Source organism: Piliocolobus tephrosceles, chromosome 2, assembly GCF_002776525.5.
Source record: "Piliocolobus tephrosceles isolate RC106 chromosome 2, ASM277652v3, whole genome shotgun sequence".
NCBI lineage: Eukaryota > Metazoa > Chordata > Mammalia > Primates > Cercopithecidae > Piliocolobus > Piliocolobus tephrosceles.
Genome location: NC_045435.1, coordinates 176,290,665 through 176,316,161, shown reverse-complemented (window position 1 = coordinate 176,316,161; position 25,497 = coordinate 176,290,665). Strand labels below are relative to the sequence as shown.

General features: G+C 41.4%; 2 protein-coding genes across 4 annotated transcripts in view; one reads left to right on the top strand and one right to left on the bottom strand.

Moving 5' to 3' along the window:
* Positions 1-306: 306 nt before the first annotated feature.
* SHOX2 (short stature homeobox 2) lies at positions 307-9,263 on the bottom strand. 3 transcript variants are annotated; one of them, XM_023223362.2, is made up of 6 exons: positions 8,775-9,263; positions 8,177-8,248; positions 5,790-5,998; positions 3,357-3,414; positions 2,964-3,052; positions 307-1,419 (listed from the first exon to the last, which is right to left on the bottom strand). In XM_023223362.2, the coding sequence occupies exons 1-6, from the start codon at positions 9,121-9,123 to the stop codon at positions 1,126-1,128; spliced, it is 1,071 nt and encodes a 356-aa protein (XP_023079130.1). In that variant the 5' UTR covers positions 9,124-9,263; the 3' UTR covers positions 307-1,125. The 3 variants fall into 3 exon arrangements, with proteins under 3 accessions (XP_023079130.1, XP_023079131.1, XP_023079132.1); XM_023223363.1 differs by lacking the exon at positions 8,177-8,248 and having other exon boundaries at positions 1,126-1,419; positions 8,775-9,123; XM_023223364.1 differs by lacking the exon at positions 8,177-8,248 and having other exon boundaries at positions 1,126-1,383; positions 8,775-9,123.
* Positions 9,264-13,210: 3,947 nt separating this feature from the next.
* Positions 13,211-25,497, top strand: part of RSRC1 (arginine and serine rich coiled-coil 1) — a 411,876-nt gene continuing 399,589 nt past the window's right edge. The window contains exons 1-2 of the mRNA XM_023223365.2: positions 13,211-13,370; positions 24,933-25,128. Coding sequence (XP_023079133.1) covers positions 24,935-25,128 — 194 coding nt within the window. The 5' untranslated portion in view covers positions 13,211-13,370; positions 24,933-24,934. The remainder of the gene's footprint in view (positions 13,371-24,932; positions 25,129-25,497) is intronic.

The following is a 25,497-nucleotide window of genomic DNA, read 5'->3' as shown; positions in this document are numbered from 1 at the left end:
TTTTCTTTTGTTCCCCAGGATCGAAGACAGGGCAAATATATATATATATATATATGGATATAGATATCAATTTCCAGATGCTTTTGGTATTGTTTTTCATAGTGAAGATGAAAATGGAGTGAGTGCATGGGAGATAAGGGGGTGGGAGGAGACACACCATCAATGGAATACAAGTAACATGCAAACCGGAATTTACTGTCAGCAGTCCGGACAGTTTTGCCATAATAATTTCTCAGAGAAATCATTGTCTGTGGCATCTTTTTGTGTTAATATTATTTTTCTCTCTCCTCATTTCAATATTTTCTCTTTTCTTGCTCTCCCATACATGGTGGGTTTAAACTCAAAGCATCTGATTCAACGTAAAAGGAGGCCCGCCTCTCTTATCAAATTTCTCGTATTAACTTGAACTTCGCAGAAAAAGGTCAGTTTCAAAACCTGTGAACTTCCCAGCTGCGCACTTTTTTCATCTTAGTTTTTCAAATAAGTATACCTCTTCTTTCTGCTTTGCCTTCTTAGCGCATTTTAAAAAACACACATTTAAGTTGGTAACTCCCCCACATTCTCTCGAGATTCGTCTGGGTTGTTTTTCCATATTTTAAAATGTATAAAATACTTTAATTTTAAAATTTGTTTTTGCTCCTTGGTTCTCCAATTTCAGCTTCTGCCAAATAGTAATAAGAAATAAGTTCCCTTTCTCTTTTTCTCTCCGGTTTGTCTTTCAATTTTTTTGTTTGCTCATTTTTTATTGTTAACAAGATTTTTTTTTTTCTATGCAAGAGTCCATCGTTGCGGCTTTGCGGTGAGCCAAACTCCGAGGTTCCAGCACTCCCCTGTCCAGTCTCTCTCCTGACTCCCCCAAACCCGCTCCTACAAAACCGAATTCTAAGCCCTCGGGTAGGAAAACGGGCAGGAGCCACAGCGCCCGGGTGCCTCCTGAGATCCCTAGTCCTGCGTGGAGTCTGGCTTTCCGAGTCCAGGATGCGAAAGGGAACAAGGGACGGTCAGTGAGGAGGAAAGGGGGCCAGCTCTCGAAGTCTGAAAGGGGTAACGGAGAAGCAGCGGGGCGAGGAGGGCGTGCAGGCTGAGTACCGCGGAGGAGGCGCGACATTGGTGCTGGCGTTGGCGTCACAGACCCAAGGCTGCGGCGTGCTTTTTGGCTTTAAGTCTGAGATCTGCGATGCTGGAGTTCTTGCTGGTGGTCTTGGCGGCTGCTGCGGCCGCCACTACCGAGGCGGCGGAAGCCGAATCCGCGGCCAGCGTGGCGAGCGGCAGTCCGAAGGGCGGCGCTGGGAACATCATGTAGGGCGCGTGCGCGGCCAGGTGCGGATGCAGGTGGTGGTGCGCGTGCGCCACAGCGCTGTCCAGCTGCAGCTGCGCCTGAACCTGAAAGGACAAGGGCGTCACGTTGCAATGACTATCCTAGGGTGACAACAGAATAGAAACAGAGCATTAACGGCGTCCAGCTTGGCCAGAGAGAGAGTTGGGTTGTGTTTGGGCACGGGGAGAGGGCATTTGGCTGTGCATCTTGTTCCGACAGTGACCTTCTCAGCCTGTTGCTGAATCTGGGGTTCCACATGGATACTCCACTGCCCCCTGGGTCTCCGAAACTCAGTTGGGGTAGGTTTATTTCCCTGGACCCCGGGAACCCCCGTCTGCAGGAATGTGGCCGTCTCCCTTGGGAACTGGGCTGAAATGGTATATTGGAAAGACTGTGGGTGAGGATCCTTACCCTCTTCTCCTGATGCTGCCATGCATCTCTTACCCCACTACCAAAACAACGGAGTACCAACAAGCAAACTATGCAACATTTTTATGTCATTCAGGGAAGTTATTCCATCTGCCCCACAATAGGCACAATTGTGAGTCGGTACTTCTAACCTTTACTGCCATAAGAATTACCCAGGGATCTCGTTAAAATTCAGATTCTGATTCAGAAGGTCTAGGTTGGGGCCTGAGATTCTGAATTTCTAACAATCTCCCAGACAGTGTTGTTGCTGCTGGCCCAAAGATTACCTTTTGAGCAGTAAAGGTCTCCTTTTAAAGTCACCCCTCTCTCTCTCTTCAGTCATTCTCCCTTGTTTCCAAAGCCCAGCATTAGGATGCCAGAGTCCTGTGGCACCAAGAGAGCTAAGATCTCCCTGACACTGAGTCTCAATTCATGGGCACACCTATGTGTCTCCCCATCCAAGTCACTGGAGACTGAGAGCTAATTCATGACATCACAGCCATGCCAAGCAGGGGTCCTGGCTGAGGATGGGGAAGGTCAGACACTGGTTGGGAAAGGATTTCGCCCTCAGGCTTGGAGAGCGGGGAGTTCAGAGCACTGGGATTTCCCAGGATTAAATCATTGCTGCAGGCTGTCCTTTTAAAATATACTCTTAAAGGTTTCTTTATGGCTTAGGGTTTGCAAAGGCAGGGCAGCCCTGGGAAGACCAAGACTTCTCTCTTTACCAGAGATGAAGCTTTGTTTGCAGAAACAGATTTAAAAACAAAAGAAAGAAAAAACGAAAGTATGAGCTGGGAGTACTCGTGTTTATTTATTTTTCTTCTGTCAGAGTTATTTAATGTGACTAAGAGGTAGAAAATACCTACAAAAGTATCTAGAGGGTTGCCTTAGAAATACCTTAGGACTAATCTCTCTGTTGGATTTGACAAAATCTTAATCAAAAGACTTTTCTTTCCTCTCTCTCTAAGGGCAACATTTAGTGTATTTTTAAAGGGCCAGTTACTGCCCCCCAGGCCTCTTCAGGGGTTCCTATGAGGACAGAAGGGAGTAGGCATTCAGGCCCTTAATGCTGTGTAGGTTTTTAAAGGGTAGTGGGTCCACTATATCATCTCAAAATAGATTATCCAACTGTGCAGACATTGACATCTGGGCTCAGAGATAGGTGATGTTCAACAGTTCAAGCAAACAGTCAGGTATTTTTATATTTAAAAAGAGCTTGAAACTATACTGTACTTGCCTGCTGAAATGGCATCCTTAAAGCACCTACGTTGACATAGGGTGCGACTCTACAAGCTTCAAACTGGCTGGCGGCCCCTATGAGAACACCTGTAAAAAGTACAAAAGAAAAATAATGTGAGGTTAACATTTGTAGCATTTTTCAGGGTTCCAAATGGTACAAGATAGAACTAATTACTTTGAAATTGGACTATTATCTTTCTAAATTGCATCCAAAATTTAAATAAATATAACTTACTCCCAAACTTTAGGACTCCATTAACAGCCTTTGAGGATTATTAAGTCAAGAACTATTGTCATTTTTGAGGTTTATTTTTTCTGTCATTGTAATAGTAATATTCACTACTTCTCTCTTTGCTCAGACTATCAAATGTTCCTTGTATAAGAAGCATACCTTTATGGAGTTGATTTTCTTGTTTTCTACATTTAGCTCTTCGATTTTGAAACCAAACCTATAGGTTGGAGGGAGAAAAAAAAAATAAAACCTAGATATTATGACTAAAAATTTTTTTTAATTACAAGAGTGCAAAGAGAAAAGAATCGTGGTTTAGATAAGAACTGGGAGATATAGCAAGCAATCTTTGAATTGTATAAAACAGCCTCAATTTCCAAAGTTAAACATGTAAATTAACTACAGAAATAGAAAGATAGATTTTATAGACTTTTGCAAGATACATTACTATTAGTCCTGATTTCATCTTTTCACATAACAGAGTCCCCATGGCCTAAAACTCTACTTGGTACCTGATATCAATATGATAATGTGTTTAGATATTTGCCCAGTTAAGACCTGAGAAGAATGTGCTCACTAATAGCCTGTAATGTTAATTAGCTTCATCTTAAAGAGAAACCAAACACCAGAGCAATAATAACTCTTTTGGGGAGAAGGAGTTGTAAGGGTTGGGGAGAGGTAATTAGTGTCATAAAAGCCTCACTACAAAGAAGTTTAGAATTTCTCTGTTCCTCTGTGCAGCAGAGTGAAACACAGTAGCAGAATAATTGTGCACCATTATCATGATAATCTAATTTGCTTCTTTAGAAAAAGCCACTGCTTGCAGTTAGGATAGTAGGAAAAATCTAGAAAATAACTAAAATGTAAATAAAAGTATGAAACAACAATAAAGTACACTTCTTAAGAGAAAAAAAGAAGAGCATTCAGCGAAAGGAGAATGAAGTATGTATAAAGCGAGTAACTCTTAGGTACTTTGTTCTCCTGGATGTTACCTGCTTAAACTTGACAACTTTTACAGGCAGTATGACAGATTTTTAAAAATTCAAATAAAGCTTGCTTTTGTATTCCACTTTCAATAATAAAGCATATTGATTGACTCACAAATTAAAGTTTTAAAAACTCCATTAAAGTAAAAATACTGCTTCAGAGCTTTTATTGCTATGTTTTTGAAAGCAAGTGTTATAGTCAATGTAAATCTTCAAAAATTTCTCTGCTATTTAGTATAATAGAGGGTGGATTGTGTGCCAGGGTGGCATCCTTTGTGTAATTCACATGGCCTGAGGCTTCTTGCCTTTTTTTCCTCTAGAAGAGTTGGAATTAAGATACTAATAATCATAACTGTAATAATTATCATCATGTTTTTAAGGGGTTGCTGAGCCTCTGGAGATCTCAGTGCACAGAGCAAAGCAGGAGAGGCTTAAAAAGGAAGGCTCTGCTGCTGATGCTGTGATGACCAAGGCAGCCTATTAGTACTTTTCCTCTTCAACGTGACTGCTCTTTTTTTTTTTTTTTTTTTTTTCCTGATCCTATTACAAGATGCGGGAAGCCCCTTAAGAATTGTGCATAGTTCGCTACAGATGGTGGTCTCTGTGCCCAGAGACCCAGGGAGTATCTGTTACAGCGATACTTTGTAACAGCTGCAGATGTGCGGGCCTAAAACTGCTCCATGTGTTCAAACAAATAATGACTATCATTTTATTCTATTTTATTATTTGAGCGGAAATATAATCTGAAACATTTACATTTGTTCCCCCTAAAGCCAGAAGGATATGTGTATGTGAAAGTACACAATTTGCTCCTTTAAATGACCCCAAAGCCTATTTTTGCTATCACATTTGCCTCCACGACCAATAAAGAAAATCTGTTTCAATCCTAACTTCATTGGGTATGGCACGTGCTAGGGGGGGGCAGGTTTTGGAAATATAAATACTAAGATATGTGGTTTGTTTTAAAATCTAATTTCTTTAGGGTCAGTTTCGTTGCCTTGGTTAAACAAATGAACAAAGAGTGACCAAAATGCGTTTATTTCTCCCCTATTTCACACACAGTTTGAGATCGACCGCTAACAGCAGACTGTAAATTTCTGCACTTAACAGTTACTAATTTTCTTTATAGTCTGAACATCTATAAACCTAATTGGGATATCCGCTTGACAAACCTAGACCCTGCAGAGCAGACCTTCAAGGAAATCAAACTCCAGAGAGCAAAATACTCCTTGGAACTTTCAAGGCATCCAGAGATAAAACGTTTTCTGTGGGATTTTTTTTTAAGCCTTATAAAAGTAGGCCCATTAGGATTAAACCACATTAAAGCCAGCGCGAGGCGAGGGGGGTGTGGTTTATAGAAACTCTGGGAGAAAGCCCAGCACAGCTTTCTTCTTCTGGGAACATATGTTAGGATGGAAAAAAAAGGGAGGGGAGTGCTATAGGACTAAGAACTACTTTGGAAAATAAGACCTCTAGTAAAGATATCTCTTTCCTTCTCATCTTACACCAGACACTAGAACCGCCACCTCTCGAGTGTGTTCCCCAAGCCTCTTTCCAACCCCAGGCTCTCTCTGCTCCCTGGGCCCTCAACCTCCTGGCAGCTGGGTACCTGCACTCGGGCCTCCGACAGGCCCAGTCGCTGGCTCAGTTCCTCTCGCATGAAGGCGTCCGGATAGTGGGTCTCGTCAAAAAGCCTCTCCAGCTCATTGAGTTGTTCCAGGGTGAAATTGGTCCGACTTCGCCTCTGCTTGATTTTGGTCTGGCCTTCGTCCTCCATCCCTTTCGCATCCTCTTTACGATCTTTCAGCTCCGGGGACACTGGAGGGGGCACCCCAGCGGGGCCACACATGCATCCATGCGCACACACACGAACACACACACACAAACACACACACACACGGACAAAAACAGCACAGCAAATCCCGTTACCAGATTTGTCGCAAAAAAGGATAGAGAATCGTTCCCCCTTGTGGAATCCTGATCCGGCTTCTCACCCCACCCGGAGGAAGAATATCCCGGAGAAGCGCAAAGCTCAAGTCTGAGCAGCCGCCTGGGGCAAGGTGGGCAGTCAACCACCCACCTCCTCCGCAAAGGTACCTCCACTCACTGTCCACCCCACAGTTCCCGGCCTTCCCCAGCAAACGCCAAATGCTTTCCACTCACTTTCGCACTCACTTTCTCCCGAGCACTCCCAGAAATCAAAGGCGCAGCGCCAGGCCTCTCACAGAGCAAGGTCTGGACATAAGGGCGCGGCAAGGCCACCCACTGGCCTCTCACACCGGCCATTCCCAGAAGGCTGACTCGTTCTCAGGCCAGCTCTCACCACCCGGCTCTCTGCCTACAGCAAACTTGCTGGTCTAATTTAGGAACAATTGGGCCGAAGGGTATCAGCGAGAGAAACAGACCCTGGTGTAGTGCCGCACAGGGAGCCGCATCCGCAGACATCCCTCGCTGCCCCTGGGCTCAGGCCAAACCCTGCGTAAGGTACCCTGGGCAGCCAGGTAATCTCCGTTCGCCCTGTCCGACCGGGGTCGCACAAGCACAGGCGCCCACGCCATGTTGGCGGCCCAAAGGGCTCGCCGCCCACGCCAGGCCAGAAGGCAGGAGGCGGAAAACCAGCCTCCGGTGGCGGGCGAAAGCAACCGCTCTCTCTGTTCTCTCTTCGCCCTCCCTCCTGGAAACGCAGACTCGACCCTAAACGCTTAACCCACAGAGATCAACAGGTTCAAGCGGAATATTCGCGATCCTCGGTTTCTATTGGTTGCTCAAAGCCTTTTCATGCAACCAGCAGCTCGGATGTTTAATAAAATATGCATTTTTCTGCTCTGGGTTTGCACACATCCGTTGCCACTGTCCTGTCCTTCTCCTCCTTTTAAAAACAGGAGCTCTTCTAGTGTGAGCATATAGAGTCACCATATGTATATCGCCCTGGAACCTTTACACTCAGCGCCCGAATCAGAGACTCCGGTTTTTAAGGAGTCAAAGCTGAGTTTAGATAGCCGAGGCTGTTTGTAGTTTTTTCCAGCGCAGGATCCAGGCCAGCATGGGTGTTAAAAATCATTTCCGGAAGAGCTGGTCTGCAGAGAAATTAATACTTGTCCTGATCTTGGAAATCAAGAATCCCAGGAATTGCGTCCGCCTGGGGTTCAGATCGGAACCTCGCCGTCAAGCGCGCTGGCGAACCTGTAGTTTGGGCCTGTAGTTGTGGACTCAAGGCCGGGAGGCTGAGCTGGGCACCTTGACAGTAATTCCACCATTTTACAAATTTAGGAAGACCTGGTGCTGGTTTGGAGGAAGAAGAGTCGCTAGATCTCGGCCCTGCGGGGCATTACTAGCTACGGTGATCTTAAGTATTGCCGTATTTTCTAGTTCTCAGAGTTCGTTTTGTGGACATTTGTCCCTTCTTTAGGAAGGAAGTGGATAACATTATAGTGAACATTATGGACCAATTTAATAGCAAATATTTTTACTGATATTGTACTGAAATTAAAATATGAAAACACACCCTTTAGATGCTGCCAATGAGGTGGGAAGGCTTTGTCTCTTACATGTCATCTACACAGTGGATGCCACTCAAAGTTTTGGGGCTTCGAGGAGATGTTCAAATTTCAAGTTGATCAATAGACTTAATAAAATCTCTATTTTTGTCCCCAAATTTCCAATTAATGATATAAACAGGAACAGACCGTGTTATAAACAACTTAATTGCTTGCTTAAATATGTGATTTCACGCATGCCACATATTTTCTTAATTGGAAAAATATGGCAGTACACCAGTTACTGCAGGCACCAAGTGCTAAATTAATTTTATTGTTGAACTCCTTTGAATTGTTATAGGATGCTCCGCCATTGAGATAAAGACATTTCCTAACACTGCGCTAGCACCAAAGGATTTTTGCTCTAAGAGAACCGAGTACCGGGTTCTCTTAGATTGAAAACACTAAAGGAATTGTGTAAATATAGATCCCCACCTCCCCCTCCCCGCCCCCAACACACCAAGAAACCGAAACGCCTCGCCGGGGAGAAGCAGCGTAGCCTGGACCCTAGCTTTCGTTGGCTTCCTTCTACCTTCAAAGAGAATGGGAAGTTTTGGCCCCTAAGATCCAAAGATTCAGGGTCTCTGCGGAGTTCGAGGGGTCTTGGCGGCCCCAAACACGAGGCGAGCTTTCCACCTCTCCCCTTCTCCCTCCCCGCAAACTCCTTGCTAGAGGCTAGCTTTAGTCCCGCCGTCCGGTCCGGCACCCCCTCCTGCAGCCCGGCCCCGCGAACTTCCACGTCCGCCTGCGGGCCATCCGGGCCGCGGGCCCATCCTCCGGCTGGTGAAAAATGCATTTCGATGGAATGGGAACATCTGGGAAGGGCGCGCACAAACCCCACAAGCTTCCCCCCCAGCAACACACTAGGACCCCACCCACGACCGAGCATACCACCGGACCCCCACCCTTCCACTATCACTCTAGCTTACAAAGCTGGGGTCCAGGGCCCTCTCCGCGTCCCTCTCCCCTCCCCGCTGGGCCTGGGAGTCCTCTCCCGCCCGAGAGGAGTCAGGAAGGAGGGAAGGGGAACCGTTGCCCGGGGTCAGTCAGGTCGTTACCCTCCGTCAGTCGCGGGCTGCCCGGCTCCCTGCTTCTCTCGGCAGCGCCCATGTCCAGCTCCCGGACGGGAGAGCGCCCTCCTCCAGCTCCTCCGCCTGCTCCTCCTCCTCCTCCTACACCTCCTCCGCCTCCTCCGCCTCCGCCTCCGCCTCCTCCGCCGCCGCCTCCGCCGGCCGCCCGGACTGCCGGGCTGCCACGGTCGTCGCGGCCCGCCTCGGTGCAGCCGGTCGGCTCCTTGGCCCCGCGCAGCGGCCCGCTCTCCAGCACCTCCCGGTACGTGATCGCCTCCTTCTTCTCCTTCACTTTCTGGTCAAAAGACTTGGAGACGAACGCCGTAAGTTCTTCCATCGCCGCCGCACGTCAACCCGGCGCTCAACCTCTGCCAGCCGAGCCCCGCTCTTTTTTTCCTTCTTCTTTTTTTACTGCTCCAGCCCCCCCCAGTAATAACACATCAATGGGACAGGAGGTGGGGGAGGAGAGGGAGGAGGAGGAAGAAGAAGAAAAAGAGGAGAAGAAGGAAGAAAGAGGAGGAGAAGTAGGAGAAAAAGAAGGAAGAAGAGGAGGAGGAGGAGGAAGAGGAGGAGGGGGGAAGGGTGAGGAGGAGGAGAGGGAGGAGGAGGAGAAGAAGAGAAGGGGCGGGGGCCGCCGGAGGGAAATGGGAACTGATGCTTCCCTGCCGGAGCGCGCTTGTTCAATGTTAAGATCTTTGACAATTCTTCCTGCGGAGAGTTCAGATCTGATAGCGACGCTGCGCTTGAAGTCTCACTATTTATACTTCCTAAAGGCGGCCCCTTGTTCTGAGTAAATTACCTCCTCGCGCAACTCGGAGTGAGCCCCCTTCCCGGGTAGCAGTCGCGCCTCTACCGGGGGTTGGGGAGGGGAAAAGTAGAAGGAGAGAGAGAGACAGAGAGAGAGAGAGAAGAAGGAGGAGAGAGAGAGAGAAGGGGAGAGAGAGAGAGAGAGAGAGAGAGAGAGAGAGAGATTGGAGTTCGGGCGGGCTGGGGCTGGAGTGGAAGGGCAGCACAGGGGGACTGGAGGGGGCGGGGAGAGGAGGCCGGTCCCCGGCCGCTCAGGTTTCCAGATAGCCCCTGCCGCCTACGCTCTTGGCCGTTAATCCAGGATTGACAAGAATCCCTAATTAATTTAATTAGGCGTGGATTTTGCGTTGGTGTCATGACTTAGTTAAACACTGGGGAGCTGGATAGACCCCGCGGGGTGGGGCCAAGAGAAAACTGACAAGTGCGCAGCTCTTAGAGTCAGTCTGGTATCCCGACACTACATTCTTACCTACAGCCTTGCTTGGAGTCAGGATGGCTCGCAACTGCTCAGCTTCGCATTTCTTTTCCTCGTCCCTGCCCTGCATCAACCGCCCAGCAGTTTATAGGCCCCGCATCCCATTCTCGCATCCTGAGCTCGCATCCCAATCCTGCATCCCCGCCTCTCACTCACACCCTCGAACCCTGCCGGCAGTAGCTCCACCGCCCAGCATCATCCTGTCCAGAGTGAGGGTTGTCTGCACCTTCTCCGACCCGCGCAGCTTCTCTTAGGAGCTTCCCGGCTCGCAGGCAGGTTGAGTCCGGGTCTCCTCCAAGTTCCTCGCCCCTCGGTCCGTGTTATTCGCTCTATTATTCGTGTCCTGGAGCCTAGCTGACTCCTCTATGGACAGACCCCGCTAAAAGGGACCGGTCGATTTAACAAGTTTCCCGAGCAGCTGTTAGCTGACAGATCTCATTTTAAAGTGTTTCCTTAGCGCCCGGTCAAGGACAGCTCGACTTCGTTCGTTTCCCCTCTGAGGTCTCAGAACTCCCACCCTTCTGCCTTGCTCCTTGCAACCGGACCCCTCTATGGTGAATTACAGGACTTCTTTAGCATCTTGGGAAACATCCGAGTTTATTTACTAATTTGAAAAACAAGAGATTATCCCTATTCGAGTCTGAAAAAAATTCGACGTTAAGTTTGTACCTCGTCTAATTCCATTGATTGCGGAGTGCTAAAAAAGAGACGCTCGCCAGGAGTAAACGTCCTCTCTCTCTCTCTCTCTCTTTCTCTCTCTCTTCTTCCCCTCCCCCCGCAACGATTTAAAATTCTATTTCTGGTCTATTTTCCTCGGAACGGTTTGTTACATTAGAGGAACATCTATATTCCTGAGTCATTTGTCTGTATTGTGCCGGACAGGGCTTGCTGTGAGAAGTGTGGCTATGCAAATAAGTGTGGCTATGCAAATATATACTCACAAAAGAATATTTACATATGAAAAGTTATATTTAAGTGTGTAAACAAATATACCTCTTTAAGTGTGGCTTAGGGGACGTTTTCAAGTACTCAATATTAATACAGACTTTCTGGAAGTTAAAGGTAACTTGATCATTATTTTGGATCTAATACTCTCAGTAAAAATAAGAGGAATTACAGAACATTAATATGTACATCTTCCATATATTGGTTAAGGCATCAAAACAAATTAGCAGATAATTTAAGAAGTTCCGTCAAAACAATCTGAAACACTTGTAAAAAGAGAACACAATTATAACTTAATATATTAGTGTTTCTCAAATAGATGTAAATAGAAGCTGGATATAACCTTATGTTATTCCACAATACTCATATTAAAATGTTCACATTTGGTGAATTTAAGGATTATGTATATCATGCTTTTTAGAAATGTTTTGCCTTTTTAAAACATTTCATTTTTTGCCACTTTTAGGAGAGCCAATGTCTATAATTTTTCCACAGCTATAGCTTTTAGGTATTAATACATTGTGTCAGTACTTGCTTTTGTTTTGTTACACCACAAAAGGGACTCAAATACTCAAAGTTTCCAAAGTTATACAAATTTAGAAACAGTTTCACATTGAGTCTTGGGTTACTCTCTGTAACTACTTTCTGATATTATCAGAGGAAAATAATCAAAAAACTTTAGTCCTTTATGAAAATCTGTTTTTAAGATTATTTAGCAGAAAGGCCAGTAATGGGGTGAGCTAAGTGGATATGGTGCTCTCAAACTGAGGTGTTAAATACATATTCATAAATAACTCAAAAATAACCACTGTTAGAAGTCGGCAAGGAATCAGGAGACCCACCAGCTACTAGTTTGCCTTTTTAAGCATGATTTTTAGGTCTGAACTCATATTTCAACTACTGAGCTTGAGGGAAAGATGACCATTTTAAAGGTAATCAGGGAAGTCACAGACACAACTATTGTGTAATTCAAACCAATAGATTTTCCTGTGATCTCAGGTTTTTGGCTCATTGCATATTTAGGAATAGTAGTGTTGATAACAGATGGAGCTAGAGAAATCTTTAGTGTCTGACCACAGATTCCCACTGGCCTAAGGGAAGTTTACTTTAAAAAAAATTCAAGGTTATAAAATCATATACTAATAAATGCTCACAAAGTTCCAGTGATTTTGTTTCATTAAACAGCAAATATTTTCCAGAGATAGGACATTTCAAAATACAGTTTTGGTTAAAAAAAAAAAAAAAGCATTTATGGTAAAGCTCAGCTGACAGTCTGTGGACGGATACACAGGTTCCAATAAAATTCAGGACCCCAACAAGGGTTTCCCCAGTTTTTGAATTATTTAAAATATACACGTAGTGTTGTAGTAGTTAAGTTTTAAAACAGTGCCTCAAAATTGGCTAGTTAAGGTACATTATTTATGAAAAATATATTGTGGAGGTGATTTTTTACCATCTCAAATATCTGCGGAAAATTGTAGCTTGGTTATCTAGCAGTGGTGAATGAGTTGGTTCTCATAGTCGACCAAAACCCAGGCCAACAATTTATTTATCTTTTTAGCTTTGCTTAAGCGTAAATGAGGAAAAAATAATTTTCATGTAAGGAAAAATAAGTTATGTAGTATGAGCTACAGAAAATGCTGAGTCTCTTTAATTTCTATTGGTTTAAATTAAAAAACCCCAAACACCTATAAATTTGATTTCTCCTTCAGAAGAAAGCGCTCCCCGCCTCGCCTCAGGCAGCTTTCTCCTATTCCTCTACTAACCAGTTACTTTAATCTGAGAAACTAATTTGCACTCAACTTGTGAGTGCCTTCACCTTCAGGGCAGAAGAAACACCGACTTTTAATGCATTTTTGCAAATAAATCATTACAATTTAATCACACACGACTCTATACAGACACACTCCCATGATTTATTATCGTTGGGTGAGTTTCCCCCTCCCCCAGCATGAGATAACCAATTTTGTTTCGTGTAGGTGTCATAAACATAACTTCCTACGATGCAGATTTGTTTACTGATTACCCATGACGATAACGACGACTACTAAGACAATAACACTCTCCAGTCCCACCTTTATTGCTTTTGGTAACAATAAAATCAAAATAAACAGGCACGCAAAACAAACGCCAAACAAAAAATTGGCAGCGTTAAAATCGACTCCCTCGGCATTCCCAGAGCCTGGCAGCATCCATCGATGCACTCGATATCTCGGCTGAAGCTGCCTGGCGCTAGAACCAGGAAGGCGCTGAGCTTAAACTGAAGCAAGTTCGGTGTACGCCGGCGGCGCCCTGATCTAAAGAAACGTCTCAGGGTCTGCGGCGCTTGCACGGCAGCGGAAGGTGTGAGTCCAAAGGTCTGGACCGAGGTGATGCCCACGACCAGGGCCTGGCGAGCGGCGTCCGTGGCTGCGGGGCTCCGAGGCCCTGCTCTGGCAAGAGGCGGCGTGGGGCCTGGCGCAGTTTGCGCTGGATGTCGGCTGAGGGGTGGGCGGCGGCCTCGCGGCGTGTGCAGTGTCAACGTGCGCATGCGTCCAGCACCTGGGAGGCCCCGGACTCCCTGGGTCAAGGCTGGTGGCTGTAGGATGGGTGGGTGGGTGGCCGCGGGCCTCAAGCTTGGCCCTCTGTCTTGAGGACGTGTCGGAGAGTTCGCCGACTCCTCCCCTCGCCCCCCCATTCCTGGCTCTTCATCGCTGCTTTTGGGTTTCCTGGCTCATCTTGCAATATAAGCCTGGCGCTTCCTCACTAGCTCTAGGTAGGGTGGAGCAAGAGGGAGGCTGGATTCTGGTGCCCTCTATCCCATCCACTCCGCTCTCCCTGCCTTAGATCCACCTCTTTCTGATTCCGCCCTACCCTTTCTGGCTCACACTGGCTTGCTGAGAGAAGTGGTGCAGGGTGAAATAGACGTTCCTTTCTTGAAGTATAAATATGCTTGCCTTAAACACACTATATATTCCCTTGACTTCTGTACTTGTGGCCATGTGACTAAGAGCATATGGCTTTGTTTACTTTTGCAAGATGTTATAATGCACCGTAAGGCATGTTGCCTGCTCTTGATTTTAGGTTAACCTTGACGTAATTTCTCTCAGAAGTTGTGTATCTTTAAATGCACACTGGAAACCTACACAAAAAAATTTTTTTTCCACTTCCAGAATTAACAGTAACCCAATTGTGTTCCAACTAACTAGGTAGTATATACATAAATTCAAATGTCTTTTGTTGTCACAAGAAAACATTCGAGCTGTCGTCTTTGAACTTAGATGTATTATAAAAGCTCTAAGTGAAGGAGGTAAGCAGAGTTCCCAGGTTTAAGATTTGGAGCAGGTGTGACAGTTGCAACCTTGGGGGAAACTGCGTATCCTTTAAGAGCCTCTCTAGTCTTAGAGTTTACAAATATTCACTTTCTTTGCAGGCAAAGATTTCATGCTAAGTGATATAACACTTTATTTATGTTTTTCAATAAGCGGGCTAAAAATGTCGGAATCTGAAAACGAGAAAAACAGCTGGCACCTTTTTGTTAATTGGCCTCGCTAACTCAACCAGTCTCACAAAGAGGGGTGTTATGAATTGGAAAAGTTCTTTGAAAGCGGGTTGTTATAGTAGATCTATAGTTGTATTTCCTGCTTTCATTTCCAAACCATTGGGGATAAATTCCTATGATTGATCATGCGTTTTTAAAAAGAAAGATGCTTGCAAGTTTTTAATTGTGATGGGAGAAGTGTTTTGACAGAAATCAGGCACCTGAACTTTACATTAAGATGTTTTCTGTACATTTATTTTCTCCTGTAGTCATTGCATGCCATGGCTTCAATTCTGTAGTGGAAGTAGTTGGGTGAGTTTTGCAACCATGAGGCTACAACCAGGAAGAACTAGAATGAGAACGGGAAGCCAAGAGCTATAGGAGCTCTGTCCCATATTGTCTCTTTCACTTACAGATAGATTGAAAATTGTTAGCTTGTGGGACTCTAAAAGCCTGTGCTCCATTCATCATTCATTGCCCTATCAGAAAGAACTATTAATGTGTCTTTCCATTCATTGCTCCTTACTGGTGGAGTTAAGTATAAAGAATTCTTCCTTACTAGGAGTATGTAATATAAATTGATTACCATGACTTGAATTGCCAAGTGTATTTAATTACATGCTGATGACATAATGGAAATCTAGGGGTAAGTTTATGTCTGTGGTGGTGAGTAGGACTTCAGTACCTGTCATAGAGAAGACAATTTTGAGATCTACCTTGTGATTTGCTGTTAGTGTTCACTCCCTTTTGTGAATAAATGTTTGAAGGTAACTATAACAAAGAAATATGGTGACCTTTTGCTTTTATTGGGATTAATTATATTTCAGTGTAATTTTTCTGAAATGTAAATGTGTCACTTGAAATATTTATAGTTTTGTCACAGTGGTTTTTCAACCTTTTCTTGGTTTCTCTAAGGAAGGATTTATTTTAAGTTCTGGGGTACATGCACAGGATGTGCAGGTTTGTTACATAGGTAAACGTGTGTCATGGTGGTTTGCTGCACCTAAATATTAATCCCAGAATGTGTTATTTATTTTTCCTGATGCTCTCCCTTCCCCTGTACCCCCACCACAGGCCCCATTGTGTGTTGTTCCCCTCCCAGGTCCATGTGTTCTCAGTGATCAGCTCCCACTTATTAGTGAGAACATGTGGTGGTTGGTTTTCTCTTCCCGTGTTAGTTTGATGAGGATAATGGCTTCCAGCTCCATCCATGTCCCTGCAAATGATCTCATTCTTTTTTTGTGGCTCCGTAATATTCCATGGTGTATATGTACCACATTTTCTTTATTCAGTCTATCAGCAATGGGCATTTAGTTTGATTTTGTGTCTTTGCTATTGTGAATAATGCTGCAGTGAACATACACGTGCATGTGTCTTTATAATAGAATGATTTCTATTTCTTTGGGTATATACCCAGTAATGGATTGCTGGGTCAAATGGTATTTTCTGGTTCTAGGTCTTTGGTGAATCACCACACAGATGATTCCTCAAAGAATCACCCATTCTGGATGATTCCTGTGACATCATCTTCCACAGTGGTTGAACTAATTTGCATTCTCACTCACAGTTTATTAATAAAAGTGTTCCTGTCTCTCCACAGCCTTGCCAGCATCTGTTGTTTTGTGACTTTTTTTTCTTTTTTTGAGATGGAGTCTTGCTCTGTCGCCAGGCTGGAGTGCAGTGGCGCATTCTCAGCTTACTGCAACCTCTGACTCCTTGGTTCAAGCAATTCTGCCTCAGCCTCCCGAGTAGCTGGGATTACAGGCACGCTTCACCACACGCAGCTAATTTTTGTATTTTTCGTAGAAACAGGGTTTCACCATGTTGGCCAGGATGGTCTCCATCTCCTGACATCGTGATCTGCCCCCCTCAGCCTCCCACAGTGCTGGGATTGCAGGTGTGAGCCACTGCGCCAGGCAGTTTCTTGACTTTTTAATAATTCCCATTCTGACTGGCATGAGATGGTATCTCATTGTGGTTTCGATTTGCTTTTCTCTAATGATCAGTGATGTTGACTTTTTTCTCATATGTTTGTTGGCCACATAAATGTCTTCTTTTGAGAAGTGTCTGTTCATGTTCTTTGCCCATTTTTTAATGGGATTGCTTTTTTTTCTTGTGAATTTGTTTAACTTCCTTATAGACTCTGGATATTAGACCTTTGTCAGTTGTATAGGTTGCAAAAGTTTTCCCCTATAGATTGTGTGTTCGTTCTGATGATAGTTTCCTTTGCTGTGTAGAAACTCTTTAGTTTAATTAGAGCCCATTTTAATTTTTGTTTTTGTTGCAATTGCTTTTGACGCTTTTGCCATGAAATCTTTGCCCGTGCCTGTGTCCTGTATGGTATGGCCTAGATTTTTTTCTAAGGTTTTTCTAGTTTTGGGTTTTACATTTAAGTCTTTAATCTATCTTGAGTTAATTTTTGTTTAAGGTATAAGGAAGGGGTCCACTTTCAATTTTCTACATATGGCTAGCCAGTTCTCCCAGCACCATTTATTAAATAGGGAGTCCTTTCCTCATTGCTTGTTTTTTGTCAGGGTTGTCAAAGATTGGGTGGTTGTAGATGTGTGGTCTTATTTCTAAGTTCTCTATTCTGTTCCATTGGTCTATATGTCTGTCTTTGTACCACCACCATGCTGTTTTGGTTACTGTAGCCTTGTATAGTTTGAAGTCAGATACCGTGATGCCTCCAGCTTTGTTCTTTTTGCTGAGGATTGTCTTGGCTATATGGGCTCTTTTGTGGTTCCGTATGAATTTTGAAATAGTTTTTTTCTAATTCTGTGAAGAATGTTAATGGTAGTTTGATGGGAATAGCATTGAATCTTTAGGTCACCTTGGGTGGTATGGCCATTTTCATGATATTGATTCTTCATGTCTATGAGCATGGAATGTTTTTCCACTTCTTTGTGGTCCTCTCTAATTTCCTTGAGCAGTGGTTTGTAGTTCTCCTTGAAGAGGTCCTTCACTTCCCTTGTTAGCTGTATTCCTAGGTATTTTATTCTCTTTATAGCAGTTGTAAATGGGAGTTCATTCATGATTTGGCTCTCTACTTGTCTGTCGTTGGTGTATAGGAATGCTAGTGATTTTTGCACATTGATTTTGTATCCTGAGACATTGCTGAAGTTGCTTATCAGCTTAAGAAGCTTTTGGGCTGAGATGATGAGGTTTTCTAGATATAGGATTATGTCATCTACAAAGACAATTTGACTTCCTGCCTTCCTATTCGAATGCCCTTTATTTTTGTCTCTTGCGTGATTGCTGTGGTCAGAGTTTTCAATACTATGTTGAATAGGAGTGGTGAGAGAGGACGTCCTTGTCTTGTGCTGGTTTTCAAGAAGAATTCTTCCAGCTTTTTCTCATTCAGTATGATATTGGCTGTGGGTTTGTTGTAAATGGCTCTTGTTATTTTGAGGTATGTTCCAGAGAAGGATTTTTGTATCTTTCATTAACTTGTGTTAAATGTAATCAACCAGCCTTCTATTTTGGATAAATTATGTTGTTTGTAATTAGAACAAAGAAAAAATTTATACTGACCTTCTCCTGTTTTCTTTTTTTGGTCACCCCAGGGCACATAGATCTGTGTCCCCTTTTTTCTACTTGTTTGTGCCTTACTCAGAGATGTAGTATAAAGGACAGAAATAGAGAATGGGAATGACTGTAGTATCTTAGAGCAGTGGTTCTCAAACATTTTAGTCTTAGGGTCTCTTTACACTCTGAAAGATTGTTAAGGACCCCAATAACTTTCATTTATTTGGATCATATCTATAAATATTTACCTTATTAATTAAAACAAAAGTTTGAAATCTTCATGAATTCACTTAATAACAATAAACCCAAAATGTGGTAGCATAAATATCTTTGATATGAAAAATAACTATATTTTCCAAAACAAACTTAGTGAGAATAGTGGCATTATTTTCCTTTTTTGCAAATTTCTAATGTCTGGTTTAATAGAAGATGGCTGGATTCTCATATCTGCTTCTTCATTCAGTCCATTGAGATAAATTGTTTTAATTGAAGTTTAGAAAAAAATCTGGTTTTTACACAGATAAGTGTTTTAGTACCCCTTTCAAGTAATTATGTCTTTTGTATTACACCAAAAGTTGATTAAGTGTTAATTTCTTGAAATTCTGTTTTAATATGGTTTTTGAAACCATATGGATGACCTTTGGTACTCCATTATGTTAAAATCTATTAGTCTGACTTACACTCTGAATGGATCTTTTACCCATGCATGATTTTGTGACATTTTGCACTGGCCAATTGAAAAATATTGGCTCACTGAGTTAGGCATATCTTTCTAATGTTGACACCCTTCATTATATATCAAAAATATACATTTGTTATTATCACTGATGATCTCAGAAGTTTTTAAGTATTCAGAAGCTGTTATTCTCATGGTGGCAATACAAATTATCTAAAATTCGAATTTTTGCTTGTGAGCTTGAATTTTATCATCAGCAACGAATACTGTTTTCCTTGAAATGGAAGGATCCCTTCATTTTCAAGAAAAGGTATTCCAAATACTCAAGTCTGCATAGTTATAGGAGTTTTTAAAATAAAATAATGTTTCATAATAAAAGCAGCTAATTCAAGTTGCAAATCAGTTACACAAATGCTTGTTCTTGAAATAACCAGCATTCTTCAATATATGGCAGAAGTTATGTGTGTCTCTCATTTCATAACAATATTAAAAAGATGTATATGTACTCAACAGTGGAAATTTAGTAAAATTTATGATTTTTACTGCTTTATTGAGGACATTCTTAATTGAAATTGCTTTTTTTTATTTTTTAATTTTTTACTGTGACTGTATGGCAGTGAAGGCTACAGTGACTACTAAGTATAATTTGGTGCCTCTGCTTTGATTTGTGCTAAGGTGCCAGCAGTTTTGTCCACTATTACTTTTGCACCATCAGTGCAAAAGTCAGCACAGTGAAAAAGGTAAATAATGTTTTTGTATTACAGTGAATAAGTTTTGACTTCTTGAGTCCCCTGAAAGTTTTGTAGAGATCCCCAAGGGGCTACAGGCCTCATTTTGAAAATTGCTGGTACTAGAATGTAAGCTTCTATAGGGAAGGGATTTTTTTTTTTTTTTAATTTTAATTTTTTATTATACTTTAAGTTCTAGGGTACATGTGCATAACGTGCAGGTTTGTTACATATGTATACATGTGCCATGTTGGTGTGCTGCACCCATCAACTCGTCAGCACCCATCAATTCATCATTTATATCAGGTATAACTCCCCAATGCAATCCCTCCCCCCTCCCCCCTCCCCATGATAGGCCCCATTGTGTGATGTTCCCTGGAAGGGATTTTTGTCTCTTGTTTATTGATATATCGCTTACATGCTATCAGTCTGGGATGTCTTACCTATCTTCAGTATAAGATTACTTACATTTTGAATCTGGGTTGTCTGTTGTGATACTCTCCTTTTCATGGAGCACACTGTCAAGTAGCTTCATGAAAAGGGGAGAGTGTAGGGTATAATTTTGGGACCTTACGTGTCTGAAAATGTCTTTATTCTAATCTCAAAGTAGAGCAGTGATTTGGCTGGATAGAGATTCTAGATTGAGATTCATTTTCTCAGCATTTTAAAGGCTAGTCTCCGTTGTTTTCTGTGTTGTGAAAACCCCTGTGCCTTTTATTGTGCTACCCATTTTTTTTTTTCTGTAGAAATTTCTAAGATCTTCTCTATATTCCTGGTGTCTGAAGCTTTTATGAGATATACTGGGTGTATGTCTTTTTAGAAAAATCATTGTCCCAGGGACTTAGGGCAATTCGTCTTTCAATTCTGAAACTTTGAAACAAGGACTTACTCTGTTGCCTAGGCTAGAGTGCAGTAGGGCGATTGCAGCTCACTGCAGCCTGGACCTTTTGGGCTCAAGTGATCCTGCTGCCTCAGCACCTCCAAGTAGCTGGCACTACAGGTGTGCACCACCATGCTCAGCTGATTGTTTGTAGAGACAGTGGTTTCACCATGTTGCCTAGGCTGGTCTCAAACTCCTGGGCTCAAGCAGTCCACTCACTTTGGCCTCCCAAAGTGCTGATATTACAAATGTGAGCCACCATGTCTGACCTGGAAATTTAATTTTTGGGTAAGTTTTCTTCATCCCGTTTCTCCTGTTTTTTAAGACAGGATCTCGCCCTATCACCCAGGCTGGGGGTGCAATGGTGGGATTATAGCTCACTGTAACCTCGAACTCCTGGGGTCAAGGTATATTCCCATCTCAGTGTTCAGAGTAACTGGGACTACAGACCTATACCATTATGCCGAGCTTTTCTGTTCTTTTTTTATAGAATGCATATCAGGTGCATTTTGGACCTCCAGATTGATCCTCTTCTGTTTGTAAAATGTCTGTCTCTTTTTCTTTTTCTTTTTTTGAGTCCTTTAACCTCTTTTCCAACCTTATTGTTTTTGTTGTCTGTTTTTTTTTAGACTGGGTCTCGCTCTGTCTCCCAGGCTGGAATGCAGTGGTACAATGTTGGCTCACTGTAGCCTCGCCCACTTGGGCTCTGGTGATCCTCCTGCCTCGGTCTCCTGAGTAGCTGGTACTACAAGTATGCACCACCAAGGCCAGCTAATTTTTGTATTTTTTGTAAAGAACAGTTTTCACCATGTTGGTGGGGCTGGTCTCAAACTCCTGGACTCAAGCAATCTGTCTGCCTTGGCTGCCCAAAGTTCTGGGATTATAGGCGTGAGCCACAGTACCTGGCCTTTTGTGTGTATGTGTGTGGTTTTTAAAACTGTCATTTGTTTATATTTTCAGCTGTCTGTCCTGTTCTCCAAATGTTCCCCCTAGTCTTGTTTGCTGGATCATCCTCTCATATGCATCTGAGGATATTAGCTGTGATTTTTGTTCTTGAAGTTTTTTTCTGTATGTTCTGGTTTACTATCACTTGCTTATTTTCTTTCTGTTTTAGTTTCTGTCTTTTATGGTGAAGGCTTTCATCTTGTTTGATTATATTTTGTTGTATATTCAGCAAAAAGTTAACAGAAAACATGTCTACAGAAAAATGTTATAAATACAGTTGTAACCTGTATTTAAGGTTTGGACTTGTCAACTAGTAGCCTTCATTATAGGGTGATTGGGTAGGGGCCTGCCCTTTTTAGGGGGAACTCTCAAATACTTATATATCTTTTCTTAGGTGTTGTTCAGTTTTTGCAGCTATTCAAGAATCCTCTAATTGCCATTGTAGGAGATATGCTTGACTTCAGAATTCTTGGATCCAAGAACAAGAGGGCTGTGACTTTTCTATTTGATTGTAGACTTTAACTTAACCTCTTTTTTTTTTTTTGAGACGGGGTCTTGCTCTGTGGCCCAGGCTGGAGTGCAGTGGTGCGATTTCGGCTCACTGCAAGCTCCGCAGCCTCCCGGGTTCATGCCATTCTCCTGCCTCAGCCTCCCGAGTAGCTGGGACTGCAGGTGCCCGCCACTGCACCCAGCTAATTTTTTTGTATTTTTAGTAGAGATGGGGTTTCACTGTGTTAGCTAGGATGGCCTCGATATCCGGACCTCGTGATCTGCCCGCCTTGGCCTCCCAAAGTGCTGGGATTACAGGCGTGAGCCACTGCACCTAGCCAACTTAATCTCTTTAACCTTTAGTTTAGCATCTCTGTCTTTTTTTTAACTGTGTCCTTGGACCTGGTGCTGCTTTGGTTCATTTTCCCCCCAAAATAAATCTTATCTCCTCTGGGGATTGGGGAAGAGTATCACCTGGCTGGGTAGAATGGAGGGACTTGGGAACACTACTACATAAATTCAATCAATTTTTTTTTTTTTTTTTAGCTTCGTGGCCTCATTGTGCCTGCTCTGGTATCTGATGTCTTAAATTCCTGATCCTTTCTGATTTTTGCTATGTGAATTTGCTTTTCTCTTGGAATTCTCTACAGTTGCCTGATAATAAGCTTTCTTACCTCTAAATCCTCCATGTGTTTTTCATTTGCCAAAAGTTTGTTGACATATCTCATGTTCCTGTTGTTTTCTAGTCTCTACCCTTTCAAATTTATATTTTTTAATTTCTTTAATCTTATTTTGGTATTTTTAAAAACAAGATAGCAAGATAGTAAAAGCTCATCTTAATTTAAATGGTTGTGTGTAAAGAACATTCGTAAATGATTAAAGGTGAAAGCAAGAAAGGAATTAAAAGCCAAGAAATAAAAAAATTATTATTCAATTGTGTACATCTTTCTTAACATGGATATATGTGTGTGTGTATAATATATACACATACATATGTGGATATCTATTTTATATATATAAAATGGATATATGTATATATTTTATGTATAAATGGGTATCATGTACATGTTTGAATTTGTATGTACAGATATACCTTATGTACATCTGTATTATGTTTGTATTTAAATATATGTTTGTATTTACATATATAGATACATGTACATATTTATACTTTCATAATCATTTAAAGCTGGAAAGTATCATGGTAATCTTTTACCTATTGTAGTTTCATTTTTTAAATGAGGAAACTGGCTTAGATATGTTAGTGATTTACTGAAGGCTTCAAAACCAAGTCTTCCCAGTGTTTTGTTAAACTGTAAAATCTTAGACATATGAACAACTTGGAGGTTCAGAGCTACATTTAAAATCCTTAATTCTGGCTTTAGGTAAATAACTTAAAGTTTTGATTTGAGTCCTAAGAGATTTTTTCAACTGGTATTGTATTGGAATCAGGGAGGGGCTGGCTCACCTGATGCTTCTGAAAGCAAAGCAGTAATTTAACATATTATAAGTTGGCACAAAAGTAATTGTGGTTTTTGCCATTACTTTTGATGGAGTATAATTATTAAATATATAAATAATATAGAATTAATATATTAATGTTAGTATATTAAATATATAGTTAATACTAAATATGTATTATACAGGTATTTAAAATATATTTAATGTTAAATATATAATATACATAATGTATATTTAATTTATTAAATAGATAATACTTATATTTATATATATAAATATATTCCATTAAAAGTCATGGCAAAAACTGCAGTTACTTTTGCACCAACATAATACTTTGTTTATAGTGATGGTATTTAACTTATTTTGAATAAATATTAAAGATGATATGAGCTTTTATTTATCTTAAGTGACTACAATGAATGGATCTTGTTTTTATATGACTTTGAAAGATAACTAATAACTTTTTTAATAAAAAATAGTATTGCATATGGGAATCTAAAGATTAAAGTAAGACAACTAAGCTTCTTGTCAGCTAAGTTAATTCCTAAATATGAAAGCCTTAGGTTCTATTTGTTTTTTCTATTCTATACTAAATATCCGTGTTATCATAACTATATAGAAATAGTTTGAAAAATTATATTTTATATTATGAAAATTATATTTCATCACTTAAATATTAATTTTCTTATGTACATATTTTCTTAAATTATCTCACTGGATATCATAGTAATGGTGTAATGAATATTTTAATGAATATATCCTTTAGATAATTTTTTTGACGTATTTGTAGAAATAGGATTTCTCTGTCAAAAAAATCAACATTTTTAGATTATTATTCAATTGTGTACATATTTCTTAATGTGAATATAAATATGTATGTGTATGTGTAATATACACATACAAATGTGGATATTTATTATACAATATCTACTATAGATATATCTATTATATAATATCTATTATATCTTTTGAATTTAAATTATTGTTTTATTGCTTTCTAAAAAGATTATTCTACCACCTTATATAGGTATTAGCAGTATGTGAAGAGCTGACTGATTTCACGATAACCTCATCAACTTTAGTACTTTAGTTAATGTTTTCTCCCCTAAGTTTCACAAGGGAAATGATGATTATAGTTCATTGTTTCAGTTTGTACTTTGTTGATGACTAATGAGGTTTTAGCTATTTAAAGATGTGGAATTTTCTGTTAGAAAAAAAATTCAACTCTAAGATAGTAAAATATCTTTTGTCATCACGGAATGTGAGAATAAAGAAATAGTTGGTTGATTACTAAAGAAAATGTCATATAATTAATGAGAAATATAACTTAAAATATGAGACAATTGGTATAAAGAACTGTTGTCATGTCTTGTCAAGAAGCAAGGCACATAAACAATTTTACTTTAAATAAGACTTTAAAAAATTTTACAAAGTTTTATAAAAAGTAGTACATTGAGGCCAGAAACGGTGGCTCATGCCTATAGTCCCAGCACTTTGGAAGGCCTTGGGGGAGGATCGCAGGAGCCCGGACTTCCAGGTTACAGTGAGCTATTATTGTACCACTGCACTCCAGCCTGGGATACAAAGGGAGACCCTGTCTCTAAAATAAATACATGAAATAAAAAATTAGTATATTGCATTTCATCCATTGTGCCACCATGTTAGAAATAATATTCTTCAAACTTATGCTTTTAGAAATGGGACGTCGGTCATCAGATACTGAAGAGGAAAGCAGAAGCAAGAGAAAAAAGAAACACCGTAGACGGTCCTCCTCGAGCAGTTCTTCAGATAGTAGAACTTACAGTCGAAAGAAAGGAGGAAGGAAATCAAGATCAAAGTCAAGATCCTGGTCCAGAGATCTTCAGCCTCGTTCACATTCTTATGATAGAAGGTGATTTTCATAATTTTAGTTTATACAGTAATGAGGATAACAGTCTTTAAAATTCATGTTTTTATATTTTTAATTTTGCTAGATAAAACATTTTTCTTTTACTAGCTATGTATTTATGAAAGTCTCAACCCAGAATTTTTTTTTCCACCAGGTCCAGTCAGTGGGTCTAGTGTTCTCAACCTTTGTCTATTCTTAGTAGGCCAATAGATACAAAGTGGTGTAGTTTTCTTTTTTAATTAAATTAAATTAATTCATTAATTAAATTTTTTTTTGTGACGGAGTTTTGCTCTTGTTGTCCAGGCTGGAGTACAATGGCGCGATCTCAGCTCACTGCAGCCTCTGCCTCCCAGGTTCAAGCGATTCTTCCCA